The 17,932-nt window shown below is 36.4% G+C and overlaps 3 protein-coding genes and 1 pseudogene across 5 annotated transcripts; 2 read left to right on the top strand and 2 right to left on the bottom strand.

Annotated features, from left to right (window-relative positions):
• The first annotated feature begins 3,661 nt into the window (after positions 1-3,661).
• Positions 3,662-7,089, top strand: LPA1 (tetratricopeptide repeat (TPR)-containing protein). 3 transcript variants are annotated; one of them, XM_086253694.1, is made up of 9 exons: positions 3,663-3,993; positions 4,237-4,340; positions 4,754-4,889; positions 5,126-5,357; positions 5,705-5,862; positions 6,010-6,198; positions 6,338-6,438; positions 6,574-6,660; positions 6,807-7,089. In XM_086253694.1, the coding sequence occupies exons 1-9, from the start codon at positions 3,748-3,750 to the stop codon at positions 6,832-6,834; spliced, it is 1,281 nt and encodes a 426-aa protein (XP_086109820.1). In that variant the 5' UTR covers positions 3,663-3,747; the 3' UTR covers positions 6,835-7,089. The 3 variants fall into 3 exon arrangements, 2 of the variants coding, with proteins under 2 accessions (XP_086109820.1, XP_086109819.1); XM_086253693.1 differs by having other exon boundaries at positions 6,574-6,670; XR_015123810.1 differs by lacking the exon at positions 6,807-7,089 and having other exon boundaries at positions 3,662-3,993; positions 6,342-6,438.
• A 561-nt stretch (positions 7,090-7,650) lies between these two features.
• Positions 7,651-8,165, top strand: LOC147275572 (protein RALF-like 33 pseudogene; annotated as a pseudogene).
• A 494-nt stretch (positions 8,166-8,659) lies between these two features.
• Positions 8,660-10,234, bottom strand: LOC147275571 (heat shock factor-binding protein-like). The gene is made up of 5 exons (XM_086254686.1): positions 10,132-10,234; positions 9,682-9,735; positions 9,473-9,496; positions 9,356-9,398; positions 8,660-9,075 (listed from the first exon to the last, which is right to left on the bottom strand). The coding sequence occupies exons 1-5, from the start codon at positions 10,132-10,134 to the stop codon at positions 8,930-8,932; spliced, it is 270 nt and encodes an 89-aa protein (XP_086110812.1). The 5' UTR covers positions 10,135-10,234; the 3' UTR covers positions 8,660-8,929.
• Positions 10,235-10,929: 695 nt separating this feature from the next.
• LOC147275570 (F-box/kelch-repeat protein At3g23880-like) lies at positions 10,930-12,150 on the bottom strand. The gene has a single exon (XM_086253945.1). It carries the CDS (start codon positions 12,148-12,150, stop codon positions 10,930-10,932), a length of 1,221 nt encoding a protein of 406 aa, XP_086110071.1.
• Positions 12,151-17,932: the final 5,782 nt, after the last annotated feature.

Below are 17,932 nucleotides of genomic sequence, written 5' to 3'. Positions count from 1 at the left end.
CTATTTCTTTCCACATCACTGCAACCAAATTGGGAACAGTTGGTGCTGACGCCATCCAAAATGTGGCCCCTACATATGAATATGATTTGTGGAATTATATATTTAAATGATCTATATATATATATAGACACACGCATGAAAATTGAAAATTGCTTATCAAGTTAAATTAAGCATCTTTCAATTCTAGTTTGGTTTCACACCAGGCTATCCACAACAACTAGATATTTGTCTACATGGATGATTTGAAAGATGTTTAAAGTTAGGAGATTCTTAATTGAAGAGCAACATCCCTCTTTAATTTTATGCTATATATATATATATATCATATATATGATAAACTACGGAAAGAATTTATGTTAGATTAAGGTCATTATAAGCCTTCATGACATGACCAGCATGTGGAACCCGTACTAATCACAAATCATCACAAGAATGCCAATTTCCTATACTGCATCCGTTAAATGGGAGAACCATGTTAGCAGAATTATAAATTTTTGGATAACCAATATATTGATGATGATCAATAGCACATCATCATCATGCATGCGCATTCTTTAAATTTGATAGAGCAGGACAGTGTGACGCACATTTTCAAATACTGGTTGATTTTATGGACAACACTGAGATCACAAGTATCTGGTTCGACATCATGGATTGTCCACATGATAGAGCTTTTTGCTGTTTTCTTGTGTCAATGGAAAGGGTGAGAAAAGCCCAAAATCAATAACTTTCTTCATAGTATATGTTCCCCTCTTATCTCTCAAAACAGAAATATATGACGTGTAAAACACAAGATGGAAATCCCCTCCCTACTTAATGCATTAATTCTCAATTACTCAAAAGCACTAGCAACCCTAGTGGTTAACAAGCTGAACTTAAAACAACAAAGTCTAGTTGCAAGTTGCAGGCATCAAAAAGTCAAGTCATTCACGACCCCCATTAAGCTAAAGTTTATTCCCTAAGTACCCTATTTAGCAAATTGAATTGGATTACAAGCAATTGCAAGCTTCTCTTTATGTTGGGATTTGACAAAACAAGGAAACAATCTCAGCCATTCAATGAGTAATAATCAAAGATGCTTAAGAGGAGGACAGCCAAGTACTACTGCTTGCAGAAAACATCCTTATCCAAAATGGCGACCAACAGGGTATCACAGTCAGCATCTTTTGTAATGAACCAAGTGTACAATTGCCATATATTTAGTTTGGTGACGGCAGCATCTGTTTTTGATATTTCTTTTCCTTTCTGAAGGTGGTGAGGGCGGTGCTGTCAATATGCAAAAAGCTCTGCTCCTCCCCTGCATGACAATTCTAGCAAGACATGGCAGGCAGTGAAATTGAAATCTATTTCCAAACTAGGAAGTTGTTGATGGTGCACAAGAAAGTGAACTATACACTATACTGATCTGGACCTTGATTTTCCACTAACACTATATGGTGCAATGCATGCCCCCTCCAATATTTGTTTGGAAGTATTCTCCGTACCACATTCATGAGTCACTACCAGTTCACCACTCATCAAGTCATCACCAACCATAAATTTTGATCATGAGTCCCATGTGTACTCGTGGAGGTACATTTTCTTAATTCCATGACATCATCCACATTCTTCAATTTGGATATATCATATATACATATTAATGTATATATCTTCCTTTCTTGAATACAATCATGTCTAGTACTATCGTTTATGTAATCAGCCATCCGGTAACCATTTCGTCATCTAGGGCCAAACAGAATAAGAGCATGTACTTGCCTAGCTAGCTATAAGCTAGCCTCTCTTGATTTGAAAAATTAATTAGCTCAAGTAAATTATAAAGATGAATCTGAAAAGTGGGGGAATTCTCTTTCTTTTTCTTCTTTTTTCTGCAGACATGATGAATCTGAAAATTAATGTCCATCATATGATATGATTCATATCTGAATAACTTTTGAACTATGCATTCTTTGGTAAGAATAAGATCAATGAGGTAACATTAGATTACATGGGGTCTAATTAAAAATTTGTATAAAAGCCAACTATATATTCCTCTGGCACTATATACATATGACCCCATGATCTGGTTCTAAATATATACTCCATATTCCACTTTCTGGTGAAAGCTCAGCCATTCAATGACTCGAAACATATACATGTGAATAGGCTCTAGCTAGATACCATATACAGTAAGACAAAAAGATCGACCAAAAAGAAAAGCTCTTCTGAGAGCTTGTGGATGAGCATTATTCAATGTATTCAACAAGCAGCATAATTGATGCAACCTTTTGAGACGAAACAACCAGCAATTGCTAACATGCATGATGGATGCATATGCTTTTTCTTTTGGGAAGTGCGGACGCGGCGAAATTACACTGTTTCTACTTTCTAATTAGGCATGGCCTATGCATTCAATACCATGTAGCTTGCCTGGCCAAGATCAAAGATGCCTCATTTTTTATGCTTTCACTTTGCTCTCTATGATCAGAAACATTTATGCATTCATTATTTTTGTGCAACTTTGTGTGTTTCAACTTTCAACTTTAGCTTTTCTGGGCTAGTTTTGGCGTCATTGGAATCCATTCCTTATGTGTTTAGTCATGTGGAGGTGGTCGTCTAACTTTTGCTCACTTTAATTACTTTGGAGGGTGGCAGATTGAAAACAGGTAAGAGTTAAAGATGGAGTTTGCTTGGGCAACTTTGTCACCTTTCACCCCTTAGTAGAAATAGTTCCACTACTACTTTATTTTACATTGATCTGGTGTTTATGTCTAAAACTGTAAAATAACTATATTTTGAATTATTGTGATCATTGATATATAGTATTTAAACTATGAAAATGTATGATGTAGTGTATGGTTAAGTAGTTTAGTTAGGCCATGTTTGACTGTATATATTTCTTTTATAAAAGTAATAACTTAAGATTTTCCACTTTTTTTTTTTATTAATCGATTGTTGTTTATAAGGTTTGAACTCATGACCTCCTCGGGGCATAACTGAGATTTCAAGTCCGAGACAAATCATAAAAGTGGGCCCTCAACCCTCAACGTATATTTATTATTTTTCTTGAGTTAATAAATATGCATAGAAACCATTATAATATATTAGCCTTTTTTTTATTTGAATAGATGGGGTTTTTTTGAATTGAACTATTTCATTTTTTGAATTGAAATTTAAATATTTTTTAAAAATTAATTGTACTTAATACAATATATAAAGGCCTAAAGGGTATAAAAATTTTGGGGCCCTAAATAGTTGAGGGCCGCGGTCGCCTCACCTGGCTATTATCATCTACGGCATGGCTCCACTTACAAAAAAATTTGAGTGGTATTCACTGGACCAAATATTCAACGCCAGAGTTACCACTTTCTCATCCATCTCAGTGTCACTTAAGATAGAGTTTGTGGGGATTTAACCAGCACATAATCTATTCGTATTTGATTGGGCCTTAGGCCCATTCCAAACCAAAAGAAATTGTTAAAACAACTTTTTTTTTTGTGTGTGGAATTTTTTGTGAAAACAACCATTTCTGTGGGGGAAAGCCGGAAAGGAAAGTAAGACGTTTAGTTAATTGAAAACGACGGCGTTTAGTGCCAATGTGGTAACGGTAAATTAGCGACATTAACTTACACGTCGTTTGTGCGGCACAAAATAGTGTTCCCATCACGGACGGTCTGGATTTTGTGCAGTCCACGCAGTAGTGACAGCGGATTTGCTCACTGTCTTGATAGACTGTTAACGGTGGCCAGTGCGAGTTGGTAAGCTCGCTCAATGGCTATGGCTGCTCTGTCTCTGCACCAGCAATGGCTCTGCTTCCCAAACCCAATAACAAGAACAAGGCCATGGCTTCCAGGCAGAACAACCACCCTTGCCTACTTGCAACTCCACAAGAACTTGGCCGATTTCTCTCTCATTTCCTGCTCTTCTTCTTCATCAACCTCTCAGTCCCCTGAAACCAATACAGAGACCGCTGAGTCTTGTGTCAATTTGGGTCTCCAGCTTTTCTCCAGAGGACGGGTATGTTCCCTTTTTTCCTAAATTTATGGTTTGTGAAATGGGTATGCCGAATTTTAGTGATTTTTTCTTTTGCCATATAATATGAACCAAAGTTGTTGTTATTTGAGGCTATCAAAGCAGAAATATAATGTCTTTGCACTTTTTACTTTGGGTTTATACGTTTAGAGATTTCTTTTTGACAAAAGAACTTGTCTTTTTGTTCTATAGTATTTGATAGCATGTGCATGATCCTTGATTTTTCAGGTTAAAGATGCTTTAGTTCAGTTTGAAACAGCACTCAGTTTAGATCCCAAACCAATTGAGGCCCAAGCTGCGTTGTATAATAAAGCCTGCTGTCACGCCTACAGGTATGAATTTCAGATGTTTGTTATTGGTTTTCCTTTTGTATCTCATCATTTATATTATTGGTTTTTCTTCTGTATCTTATTCTGCCTTGATGGAATGATTGATCATTGAATTTGTGCATTATTTAATTGAACCCATAACAATCCCATCTTCCTATTTTAGTGCTTCCTGACCCACCCATGAAACAAAACTTGCATTAAATTTGCACCAAAGTAAGAGTAATCATTCAGTAAGGGCCTTTAATCAATCACAAAAGCCACAAGTGTACTTATTGTCTTGCATTGAACTTGATCGGATTTCTTTATCTAAAATTCCCTAATTTTTATAGTTTTATCTGAAACTAAACCTGAATTTTCCTATAGTCATTTCTTAGCTAGGCTGATGGATATTGTTTTTTGTTCATATTTTGAGGAAGAGGGGAAGGAAAGAAAGCTGCTGATTGTTTACGTACTGCCTTGAGAGAATATAACCTCAAATTTGGCACAATTTTGAATGATCCTGACTTGGCCTCTTTTAGAGCTTTGCCTGAATTTAAGGAATTGCAAGAAGAGGTATGTTATTGAACTCAAACGATCAAATGTTTATTGTTTTATATCTTTTGGACACTATGGATGCTTCTAAGTTGTCTTACTCTTGTCCTGTAAAATTTGAGAATGCATCTCATCTTCTGGTTGTGTCAACCCCCTGGAATATGAAAGTGATAGAATCACATGAATAACTGATAAACGTTGCCATGGCTTCTTCCATTTTTAGACAGTCTGAGTAACAATCATTTCTTACTTTACAGGCTAGACTTGGTGGGGAAGATGTAGGCTACAGTTTTAGGAGAGATCTCAAACTCATTAGTGAAGTCCAAGCACCATTCCGTGGGATTAGGAGATTCTTCTATGTGGCATTCTCCGCAGCTGCAGGAATCTCAACGTTCTTTACTGTACCCAGGCTATTCCGTGCAATTGCAGGTGGTGATGATGCTCCTGATCTCTGGGAAACTGCTGGGAATGTTGCTATCAATATTGGAGGTAACATCTAGTGTTTTTACTTGCATATAAAAAGTATGATTCACCCCCTCTTTGGTAGGTGCAGATCTATCTAATTATAATCCATATATTGTGTCTTTGAGATATCCTTGCTAAAGAGATTACTCTACATTGGTTAGATACAGTTCTTAATATGAGTGTAAATATCAAAAAGATCTCTCCCCTGATTGGTTTAAGCTTTTGTGTTGGATATTTATTTTGTTACTTCTTTATTTGATAATTGTATCTTATTTCAATTCATGGAAATTAAAGCAATGAGTATGATTATTGGGTGAACTTTTGTAACTTGCTTTTTGTCATGACTAAGCTTTTGAATCAGTGATATACAGGTCTTATTGTTCTTGTGGCATTATTTTTCTGGGAAAACAAGAAGGAGGAGGAACAACTTGCACAAATATCTCGTGATGAAACTCTATCGAGGTTGCCGTTGCGCCTCTCCACCAATCGGGTTGTTGAACTTGTGCAGTTGCGGGACACTGTTAGGCCTGTAAGTATCAATGCTTCTTCTTCCCATTATCCGAAAATATGTTTGTGTAGGTTCTACTGTGGTGCAGTTCATTTCATTCGCTACAATGTCTGTTTTCTGTTCTCCTTATCTGGAATATGCCAATGATCTAAAGAGTCTTGGATTTAGGTTATTTTAGCAGGGAAGAAGGATACTGTTTCTTCAAGTATCCAGCAGGCAGGGAGGTTTCGAACCGAGCTTCTAAGAAGGGGTGTTCTTCTAGTTCCTGTCATCTGGGATGAAGTTAGGGCACCTCAAATAGAGAAGAAAGGCTTCGGTGGACCTTCAAAGGCAGCTGCTGCTCTTCCTTCTATTGGGGTAAAGATGCAGAGACTCCCATCTAGAGTTTTCTTGCAAAAACCATCCTTCCGTCTCTAGATGCATGACCTGAGCAAGCTTTAAGATTTCAATATTTTATTCCATTCTTCACACTGAGAATTTAATGGCTCTATGGTAGGAAGATTTCGAGAAACGAACTCAGTCTATAATTGCAAAGTCAAAGTTAAAAGCTGAAATTCGATTCAAGGCTGAAGTTGTTTCCCCTACAGAATGGGAAAGGTGACAGACTAGTACCACTCTATATTGTCTACACATTTGTTTTGCCATCAACTTATTCTATTGACAAAATGCTTGTTGGTGGGTTCTAGAATCTATGTCTCTTATTGCTAATAATTTTTTCCTATGCTTGTTTAGGTGGATAGAGGAGCAGCAAAAGTCTGAAGGAGTTACTCCTGGTGAGGATGTCTACATTATACTGCGCCTAGATGGTCGGGTTCGAAGGTCGGGAAGAGTAAGCGCATATAGTGGCTATTCAAGTTCTTTTTTTATTCAAAGTGGCTACTCAAGTTCAGGATTTGAGTTTCTGAAACTGTTTATTTGATTTTTGGAGTAGAATACATCCATAATAGACTCCCATATCTTTGCAGGGCATGCCAGACTGGCAACAAATTGTGAAGGAGCTGCCACCAATAGAAGCATTGCTTAGCAAACTAGAAAGATAGGAGTTCTTGTAGTTGCCTCTGTTCTGATAGGCAATATTCTTATACCTCAATACTATCCTCAACATCATCCATTGGGATTATTTGTATTACTAAATACTAATACCTCAGCAGATGCGCAATTCATTTACATTATACTGATTTATTCTAAATTTTCCCATGCAAATTTTGGAAGGCGGTGGAAATAAATTTTGATATTGTTTATTTACAATCCAGTTGCTTGGTTTCCGTCATTTATTATTCTTTGACATCGTCTGTGATCATTGTGACTCAGGTCATAAACCGCTACGCGTAATTATATAGTATATTCTGCATAGCTAGCAATAAATATAAATTAAGCATAAAGTCTAATCTTTTAATTTGCCAAGTGTCCAATTACTTTATGACATTGGCATGGATAAACAAACAAGCCTAGCTTTAGCTTTGGTCGTAGTTTAAAGTATGTTTAAGTGGCTCGTAGTTGTTGTAGTGCTAGCTGGCACGGATTCTAATTTCAATCATTAGTTACATACCGACTTATAATTGGAATATTATATTATGATCTATGATGGGTCGTCGTCTACTACTCGGTTTGATATGAAGGATTGCGTAAATCATATAATTTGCATCTATTTTATTATCTGTTCACACCAGGCAAACAACATGCTTTGATTTTGACGTAATTAATCTACCAGCATTGTTTTCTTCCCAATAGTGGTTGATTTCGTTTTCTTGGTAGGTTTGAAGAGGTCACGGATTCATCCATTTCCAGCTTTCCTTGCAGCAATTAGAACATGGTTGAATTGTTGAGTCATTAGAGTAATCAGCCTTGTTGCAAAAATGAACTTATTCACTGTTCTTATTATTAAAAACTGAGTCCAAGGTTGAGACTCAACTACTTTAAAACAAGTTCTCAACCTGCTCAAAACACAAAAACAGAGCATACCAAAAACAATGGCCAATTCCTCTTCTATTATTCTCCTCTTGGCCTTTTACTTGTTCACTGCACCTCTGATCATCTCCTCATGGGTTGCCAATGCAAGCGGTGATCACGGGTTGAACTGGGTTCCGGCCAGCACCCGCTGCCAGGGTTCGATGGCTGAATGCATGGCTAATGATGAATTTGACATGGACTCTGAGATCAGCCGGCGTATCTTAGCCACCACACAGTACATAAGCTATGGAGCTCTGCAGAGGAACACTGTGCCATGCTCGCAGAGGGGTGCGTCCTACTACAACTGCAAGACAGGTGCTCAGGCCAACCCCTACAACCGTGGCTGCAGTGCTATTACTCGTTGCCGTAGTTGATAAAACAGTGTTAGCTAGCCTATTATACAATGTTCATGTCTCCTTGAGTTTTATAGACCATGTTGTGAATTGTGATGCTCAGATTGTTCCTTATCCTGTATTTTGATCTCAACTTTAATTTCATAATACACAATGGTTTCCATTTGAAATGTTCCCAGATTTTGATGTACTTGAGCAGGGAACTTATTTTTGTTCTTTTGTTTTTCCCTCCCCATTTTAATGTTTCCGCCTGGATAGACTCTGAGTCGACCCGTCAAGAATTTTCTGAAAGGGCCTGTGAGTTCCAGAACCAAGATATTTCGGGATCATGGTCCAGGATCTTCCTGTCTTTATCTTTTTCTATAAAACATGAGGTATTCAAATGTCAAAGTTTTCCCAGCAACCAAACACTTTCAAAAACCCAAAGTACATACAACAGTGAATGATTAAGCCCTCTTACAGAAAATTCTGATAGTAAATCAAGCTTAAAACAGGACCACACTCTACAGAAACAATGACAAGAAATTATCTGGCATTCAGATTTAATGTGATCAATACACCATACAACCATAAAATATTTGGTGGCAACACTAATAGCCAACTCCTAAACTGTATTCAGCTACAAGAGCAAATGGGGTGTTTAAATCTCAATGGAACATCAGTTTTAATTGCTCAAGCACGAATACACAATTACAGACAGAAAGATGACGTACATAAATCAAAAACCTCATCAAATTTTAAACACAAGCTCCATTTATCCAAAAGAGCATGCATTATAACCAACTTTATGCAGAACCTTCCTCTTGCTTCACTTCATCTGCTTCTGCCTTGGCCTGGGGCATGGGAGACGGAGAGCCCTCTATCCCCATCTCTGTTCTTAGGTCGTTGACGCTATGCTCCAACTCATTTATGCGAGTTCCCATCTCATCAAGTGCATCACAGTTAAGAAAACTTAAAATAGACTTCATTTAAACATTACAATGATATCACACAGATGGTAAGAATCAAGTTTACCACACACACACATCCTATGAACAGAGCTTCCTAGGGTGGCAGTCCAATGACAATTTCAAGGCTTTCGATAAGCATTCATAAACTAATTCATTTAGATAAATCAGTCATACTCGTAGTTATGGCTGTAAAGAACTAAACTTTGCCAAAGTATGGAGAGATGATTGCTTTCAAAATTAAAGAATGTGAGAAAAGGATATTCTTTGTAACAATGGAGTCGGACATTGCTTGGAACCTAGTTTGCTGCAAACCAAAATTTATTAGTAACAGTCACTTATTTGCCCAACACAAGCTCTATTTTACAACTCACAACTCACCATCTGTTGGAGAAGATTTTGCACCTGCAAAAAAAAAAAATGATGCATTAAAATCATGACAAGAAACCCACAGAAAACAATCTAACCAACACAAAATTCTTGTACAAATTATCCAATAAAGTCAAAATCATCCTACATTATCGCACAAATATTGCAACGCATAAGCTATGCCAACATCAATGAATTTCAGAGAATAATTAGGCACTCACAAAAGCAGACATATCGGCAGTGCTGTGCTTTGGATCTTCTGAATCATGCCCATCCTGCCAAGAAAAACAAAGTAAAGAGCAAATCATACACTTGCACTCCCCCTAAGGCCTAAAAGGACGCACATTTGAGCAACTTGCAACATTCAGAGGATAAGAGAAAGAAAAAGCATTTGCGGTAGAAAATGAAAATGCACCAAAATCTGGCTTTGCATTGCACTTTCAAATTCAAAAACAGTAGAAATCATGGAGTCCCAAAAATATAAAGGCTGTAATTCGAAAATTTTGAATTGAATCGGATTTCAAATATTAGAAACCCTAACGGCTTAATCGTATGAAATTATATGATTAAATTCGACAAACTAATTAAATAAAGCACAAACAAACCAAGTTAATTGGGGGTTGAGACAGAGAGACGGAGCAAGAGAGAGAGAGAGAGAGAATCGCCATTACCATCCTCTGCAAGTTTTTGGAAACGATCTGCTACTTCCTCCTCACCGTGCAGTAGCTACAATGCCAACAAAATCAACCGATGCGTGGGTGTACGTGGTGTCTACTGTCTGGTTTATATTTCCGGTCGTGCATTTTAAGGTAAAGTTACTAATATGCCATTCTTTGGAAAAGTGGGACGTGTATTTTTCTTTTTTTCCTTTTTTATGCTTCGTTTTTTTTTTTTTTTATTGGAAGAGAAATTAATAATTGCTTATTCAGTTATTCCTCCAATTAATTTGTGCCAGAGGCCCACAGCCCACAGGGGCCACTTTTTATTTCTGTCATGGAGTAAATGGCATTTTAGTCACTTGGAAAGTCGAAGACTTGAAGTTGAAAAGCTGAGCTGAGAGCGCCACTGAAATTTCAAATTTTAATCAACATCCCGAAATTCACCAACCGAAATGGAGAGTAAGGGCAAAAGCCCAAAGAAATACAACAAGCCCAAACAGGATACAGGGCCCAATAAACAGACCACACAGTAAGAACATCTGTATTGGGCCAGGCCCAAGCAAACTCAAAAAGCCTAAATGGCTGCATTAACAGAAGAGAGTGATTCTACATAAATGATTATACCAAAGCATAATTTCCACACAAAAAAAGAAAAAAAAATTAAGAAACATAAATGATTTCTAATATATATATCTGAAGGAATAAAATTGAAAGAGAAAAACATAATTGAATTTATTCCAATAACATAATTAATTCTAGAAACATATTTGAAATTCAATCCAAGCTTAAGCTATCGTTGGTTTTATCTAACTAATATGAAATAGCATTGGGTTGGCCAATTAAAACAAGGCTCTGTACAAAAGAATCTAAAAATTGAACCGATTGGCCATCATGATCAATTGATTCAAAATCGAAAGAATTAACTTGTTTAGTCTTAGAGTCCACTTGTAATAATTCACCATGGCTTTTGAGCACTATTACTCCACCAATTTCTGTAAAACAATATGGCTCTCCATTCAGGCATGTAGTAAATAATTTAGTCCACGATCCAGCCATACCATACTCTTTCATCATGTTAATAGTAAAAGGTCTATAATCCCCTGTGTTTTCAGGTTTTTCCATCTCAAAAAGGGCAAGGGATTCCCTATATCTTGAAATATAGTGAGAAACTTTAACCATAGCTTTGGGCATCATTATCTTGCCAAATACTTCAGTGGACATATCAAACGTCACAATGAAATAGTCTGCACCTTTTGTTAAAGGGCGTCGAATCCAATGCAGAGCACCATTGACAAAAAGAGCTGGACCATCTTCATCAATAGAAAAATGAGGCAAAAATTCAGGAGGGGTTTTACTTTTTTTCATCCAGGAGCCCCTGGCTAAGGACCAAATCTCAACTTGACATGAGGATCGACGCTTCCAAACATAACTGACAACTCTCAAAACCTTATAGTCGGTGGTACGTGAGTCATAGCCAAATGCATATCTTACTTTATGGTGGTCATACATGAGGGTCACACTAGGTGGCCTAGGCAAAATCACAACCTTTCTAATACAAGGGTTCCAAAGTAGTATTGTGGTATTCAAGTCCTGATAAGGAGGAGCAACAAGGCATATGACCCCGTTTATAGTTCCCACCACAAAGACTGTGTGGGAGCAACAACAGCAGATTTCATGATCTATCGAGCTTGGGGGTAAACAAGCTGCGAGTTCGAATGGATCATCAAGCTTGGTATACTTATGACCGAGTGCGGGGTTATCCCAATGCAACGAGTAAACTGTGCTTTCTGGAGGATAAGTATCTTCGTCGTGCCACAGAGTAGTCTGTAGTAGAAAGAGGTGAAGGTGGTTTTGGTTGTTGGATTGGATTGTGTGGCTGAGGTGGTTGTCAATGAAGGTGGAAGTTTGGATCAGAGACCTCCATGACTTGCATACTGCCCTGCACTTCAGTAAAGATTTGGTGCCCAACCTCACCAGGATTTCCTGTATAATTTCTGCAGGAAGGCTTAACAACTCTGGAATTGCTTCCATCGATTGATTTCCCAAAAATATTTTTCTTTCTAGTGTTCAATGAAAAGTGTTAAGGATTTGGGGTTTTATATAGATGACAAAGTATGTACGCTACCTCGGATTGCATACTTAAGGGTTAAGGTTTTTTTATTTTATTTTTTCTTCATAAAAGGGTAATGGTGTTTTTTCTTGGAGGTTAAGTTACGAATATGCGTCTTCTACAAAAATTTGTGCTTTTTTTGGTAAGTTAATAAAATAATATATAACCCAAAAGGAGAGCAGGGCAAAAGCCCAAGCAAATGCGTACAAAAAGTCCAAATATTTAAGATTCCAAATTCTGCAGAATGCATCTAACAAACAAAAGAGACGCATAGGTCCTGTTAATCTGTTAAAGCATTAGCATATCGTTTTTTTTTCCACATACATAGGTCCCGATACTTAATATGAAAGATGTGCTCTTCTTGATTCAATACTGAAATTTAACATAATGGAAAGCAAGTACGTGGTAATTGAAATCCTATACATCCAAACTTAAGTAAGTGCTAATATGAAATAGCATTGGGTTGGTCAAGTAAAACAAGGCTCTCTACAAAAGTATCCAACCACCACTCACGAGCACTAGTTCACCATTTTTTCTAAAATCAAGTCTCCGGGCCACATATCCTCCACGCGTATACTAAATGAATGTATGACGAGGAAGTTGAGGAGGAGCAACAAGGCATACCACCCCGTTAATAGTTCCCACCACTTCAACATCCACATACTCGTTAGTCGTATGTGTACCGTTATTATTGTAAGCAGCTTCGATTAATGGATTTATAAGCAGCTTGGAGTACTCATTGAGTGAAGGGTTATCCCAATGCAACGAGTGAAGCCTCCTTTCTCTGTCTTTCTTGTTGGAATATTGCAGCAGAAGGATGTGAGCGTCGTTCTGGTTATTGAATTGGATTGTGCGAGTGAGGTAGGTGTCAATGAAGGTAGAACTTTGGATAAGAGACCTCCATGACTTGCATACAGGGCTGGCCCTGATTTTTGGAAGGCCCACGGCCGAAATTTAAATTGGGCCTTTAATAAAAATTTTTACAAAATAATTTACAATTAACAAGAAATTAATTAGGAAATTTTCAATTACATCAAAAAATTAATTAGGTTTCATCGATTTCTTCAATGGAAGCTAGACCTAGGGGTTTGGGGTCTTACAAATATGAGAACGCATATATATAATTATTGTGCTTTCTTTATGATTTGGAGAGAATTTCAACTCCTCCTATAAATCATATTTCTCCTACAATTAAGGTTAAGTTGTTAATATGGAAAAACTATAGTTTTGTTGACTTTAGGTACTAAATTATAATATTTTTTCATTTTAACTACCAAAATATTTATGTCATTTCACTTTAAATATTAAATTTCAGTTTAAATACCAATTTTAAAAAATATAGTTATACCGACCTGTGACTATCTAACAGTCATAACATTTTTATTGATTTGTTTTTTTTTTAATATTTGTAAGGCTTAAATTTAATGTCTAGTAACTAGGTTATAGAACTTCATTCCCCAAACTTAAATTAGAAACATTAAACCCTTATAAATTTTAAATTTTTATGAATTTGAAACAGTCACAACTGTGACGGTTCGACAATCACAGCTGTATAGCAAACCAATTTGTGACCCAATCCAAAATGTCTTGCTCTAGGTTAATACCTAAACTCAAAAAAATTAGTGTATTGCTGCTTTGTTGAAAAACTATTGATATTTAGTATTTAATCTTAATTTTCTAAAAAATTAAATGATATAACCGATATACCGTCATGTAGTATAACTAATCCAATGTGTAATTATTAGACTGGTTATAGTATTATGGCCACATATTATAACATTTACTCATATATTAGTAGGGTATAGTATTAATAATATTCACTCATATTATAATACATCGACTAGTTATACCACGTGCCAGTGTATCAATTATACAGAATAATTTCTCGTTAATATAGGCGTATACCAAAACAAAAGATCTCCCAAGTGCCAAGAAGTGAAGAGTTACCCTCCCACAAGCTGAGCAGTGTTTATGGCCTTATAGATCAAGTTGGACAGAGAGAGAGAGAGAGAGTCAAGGTGCACACATTATGCATCACATGCAGACTCTCTCTAGAGCGGCAGTGGTACCTGGAGCATATGATAGGATGATACATTACATTTTACATTGCCAACACCAATTTGGTGGGGCTCTGCTTCAACATATATCAATTTGTTTATCATTAGGCCAATTCAATTAGTGTTCTCTCTCTCCTTCTTGACTATAACTTTTCAGAACATGAGAACTTACCTTAGAGAAAATTACAAGGAATTCATGGTGAGTTGCAAATAAGATCATTCCAAGAAAACATAATTGATTTCAAATATATATATTAGAAGGAATTAAATTGAAAGCAGAAAAACGTAATTGAATTCATTCCAAAATGCATAACTGAAATAACATAATTAACTCCAAGAAACATAATTGAAAGCAAGTGCAAATTGAAATCCAATCCAAACAACCTCAAACTGGTGTTGGTTTTAGCTAGTATGAAATAGTATTGGGATGGCCATGTAAAACAAGACTCTCTACAAAAGAATCCATGAACCGGTAGCTGCAGTAGCCATCAATACGAAAATCAGTAACTTGTTTGGTCTCAGGGTCCAGCAATATCAGCATCCCATCATTACTTTCGAGCACTACTACACCACTCTTTCTAAAACAAAGGGGATTGATCCTTAAATTTGAAGATCGTATAGTTAATAATTTAGTCCACGATTCTAGCACGCCATACTCTTTCATCACCCACATACTAACAATACAAGTGAAATTATAATTTTCGAGTAATTCCCTGTCCATCTCAAAAAAGGCAAGCTCATCATCCCTGTATCTTGAAATATGCACATTTGATGTCAAAGCTTTGGGTACCATTATCTCACCAAATACCTCATTGAACATATCAAACGCCACAATGAAATGTTCTTGGCTAGTCGGACGTTGTTGAATCCAGTGCAGAGCACCATTGACAAAAGAAGAAATTCCAGGCTCAAAGTCCGGAGGAATAACAAGCAGCACTAAGACTTTTCCAGGAGCCCCTGGCTAACGACCAAATCTCAACTTCACATGAAGATTTGCCCCGACCCCAAAAATTCACGCTTCTTAAAACCTTATAGTCTCTGGTACTTGAATCATAGCCAAACGCATGTGTTCTATGAGCTACATGACGACCATCATTGATGAGGCCAACACTAGGCCTAGGCAAAATCACAAACTTTCGGATACAAGGGTTCCAAATTAATATTGTGGTCTTCAACTGACGATGATGAGGATGTTGAATTCTAGCTCTGTAATTGTAAGGGAATTAAACAATGGAAGAAAAATGGAATGAAGAGAAAGCAGAATTTTCGTGGGACACCAGTAGTGCCTCTCACTGTATATTCATCATTGTATATCAGTTATGCGTAATATAACAAAGCTTTGCAGCTGTTTCAACCAAAAAGGTGTGAGGCTATGACCTCACTACATCCACACATTTAATAGCCTATTAGACATTGACATCTGTCAACTCTTTTATTAAAAGCTAACAAACTTAACACACCTACCAGTTCATTAACACTTCTAATTATCAGACAAATGCCTTAATTAATCTCAACAGAGGATAACAAGCCCAAGCAAAAAGGCATACCACCCCGTTAATAGTTCCCACCACTTGGTCATACAAATCACAATCTAAACCTATTTCGCTATGATTGTAAACAGCTTCGGTTAATGGATTTACAAGCAACTTGGAATACTCACCGAGTGCAGGGTTATCCCAATGCAACGAGTAAAGCCTCCTTTTCTTCTCTTTCTCGCCGCGAACCTGAAGTAGAAAGAGGTGAGTGTCGTTTTGCTTGTTGGATTGGATCGTGCGGCTCAGGTGGGTGTCAATGAAGGTAGAGCTTTCAATCAGAGACCTCCATGACTTGCATACTCGTCTGAATTTCAGTAAAGATTTGACGGGCAACCACACCACGATTTCCAGTATGATTTCTACAGGAAGGCATACCACGTCTGAAATTCCTTCCATCTATTTTCCAACAAAATTTTGCGCTAATTTTCAATGGAATTCTTAGGATTTTGCTCGTCTGGTAACGTTTTACAAAATGATATTTGAAAAATTATATTATAGAACGAAAACGATAAATTAAATTTTGCATATTTAAGATTTGAGAATGCGTCTGGTAGCGTAATTGGAGAACAGTTTCATAAGAACAAAACAGTAGAAATGCGTTTGGTACTAATATATGTAAATGTCTTAAACATAAATAATATTTTAATTTTTGAATTTTTTTCACCATATAATCAAATAATTTTTGCAAGTCCCTAGGCATATTAGTGCTTTTTTTTTTACCGTCCAAGCATATTAATGCTAAATTTTATAAACATTCTTATTAGCCTATAATGGATGGACCAATTATTTTCTCCCAAAGCCAAAAGAGAATCAAATCAGCTATTCAATCTTAATTTACTTCAATGAAAGAAAGAGATATGGACATACTCGATATTCAATAGAAGCTGAAACAATCACATCGAAGAAAGAAAAAGTAGAAGCTGTAAAAAACTCATTCATCCTCTGCAAAACTAAACCCAATTACTCAACCAAACCAACCAATTCAAACACAAATTACTCAAAGCACAAACCATAAATAGATCTCATTTTGTTCTCTTGTCTTTCTCATCATCACAATCACATAGTGGGTATCAGTACCACTCGTTGATTCAAGTTACTCACATACCCAGACCCAAAAGCCACCGTCACTATCATCGGGGACCAGATGGTCCAGATCTATGAAATCAGATTAGAGGATGACAACAAGGACGATGCTCCATAATTGCTCTCTAAGGATTATTGTTTTTTTTTTTTTTTAGATTTGGTATCACTACTAATTTGTTGATCGGGTTTTTTCATAAATTGATTTAGTAATTATAAACACAGTGATGGAAGATGTTTTTACGAGAGAGCGCGAACAAATAGTAAAGTCCCGTGTTTTTTTTCTATATCCCGTGTTTTCTGAATACAGTGGAAATGTCCTTGGGGCGTTTTTAAAACTTAAGCATAGTTTTGTATCCGTATTTCAAAAACCATATCCCGCGTTCTCCAATATTTCTTGCCAAACGTGTTTTGCTAGCATTTTTGTTTTTGCAAAACAGAAAACAGTTTTGTAAAATGTAACCAAACAGCCCCTAATATATCTACTGTGCTTTCTGATCCCTGGATTTTTGGAGATGGACTAGCGTATTAGGCCATTTTTTATTTTGGGCCTCGTAAAAAATTAGACTTAGTTCTCATTATGTTTCTTTTTTATACTTAAGTTTTATGGGTTTATTTTTTCTAAATAAAACATTTTGACCACTGCCATATCAAAAAAATATGTTATTAATTTTTTATTTTTTGAAAGTATAGGGTACGGGTTCATCTTATACCTTCCTAAGATGTATAATGGGAGAATTTTTTAAGTGTAACCAATACACCATCACATGATATAACCAATCCGACATGTAATGATATTGTTGGACGACATGTTTATCTTTGTAGGATATAATATTATTAACATTCACTCATATTATGACACATATATTGATTACACCACGTAGCGGTATATCAGTTACACCAAAAAATCTCTAGTAGAATGGAGTTAGTAGAATGTGCATGTTAGGTTTTAATTAACTCTAGGTATTACATAAAGAATCAAAGACAATTGATGATGATGATGATGATTAGTGCAACAAATGTGTAAAACA

Source organism: Dryas octopetala, chromosome 8 (genome assembly GCF_963921425.1).
Source record: "Dryas octopetala chromosome 8, drDryOcto1.1, whole genome shotgun sequence".
Taxonomy (NCBI): Eukaryota; Viridiplantae; Streptophyta; class Magnoliopsida; order Rosales; family Rosaceae; genus Dryas; species Dryas octopetala.
This window is presented reverse-complemented; position numbering and strand designations above follow the sequence as displayed.

Bases quoted from the DNA above. Each gene is read 5' to 3' on its own strand.
- LPA1 (XM_086253693.1), top strand. From the start codon at position 3,748: ATGGCTATGGCTGCTCTGTCTCTGCACCAGCAATGGCTCTGCTTCCCA. The intron at 5,863-6,009 runs GTAAGTATCAAT...TCTTGGATTTAG, and splicing joins TGCGGGACACTGTTAGGCCT to GTTATTTTAGCAGGGAAGAA. The intron at 6,199-6,337 runs GTAAAGATGCAG...GCTCTATGGTAG, and splicing joins CTGCTCTTCCTTCTATTGGG to GAAGATTTCGAGAAACGAAC.
- LOC147275571 (XM_086254686.1), bottom strand. The intron at 9,497-9,681 runs GTGAGTGCCTAA...TTTTTTTTGCAG, and splicing joins CTGCCGATATGTCTGCTTTT to GTGCAAAATCTTCTCCAACA. The intron at 9,076-9,355 runs ATATCCTTTTCT...ACTGTGATGCAC, and splicing joins CGACTCCATTGTTACAAAGA to TTGATGAGATGGGAACTCGC.
- LOC147275570 (XM_086253945.1), bottom strand. From the start codon at position 12,150: ATGGAAGCAATTCCAGAGTTGTTAAGCCTTCCTGCAGAAATTATACAG.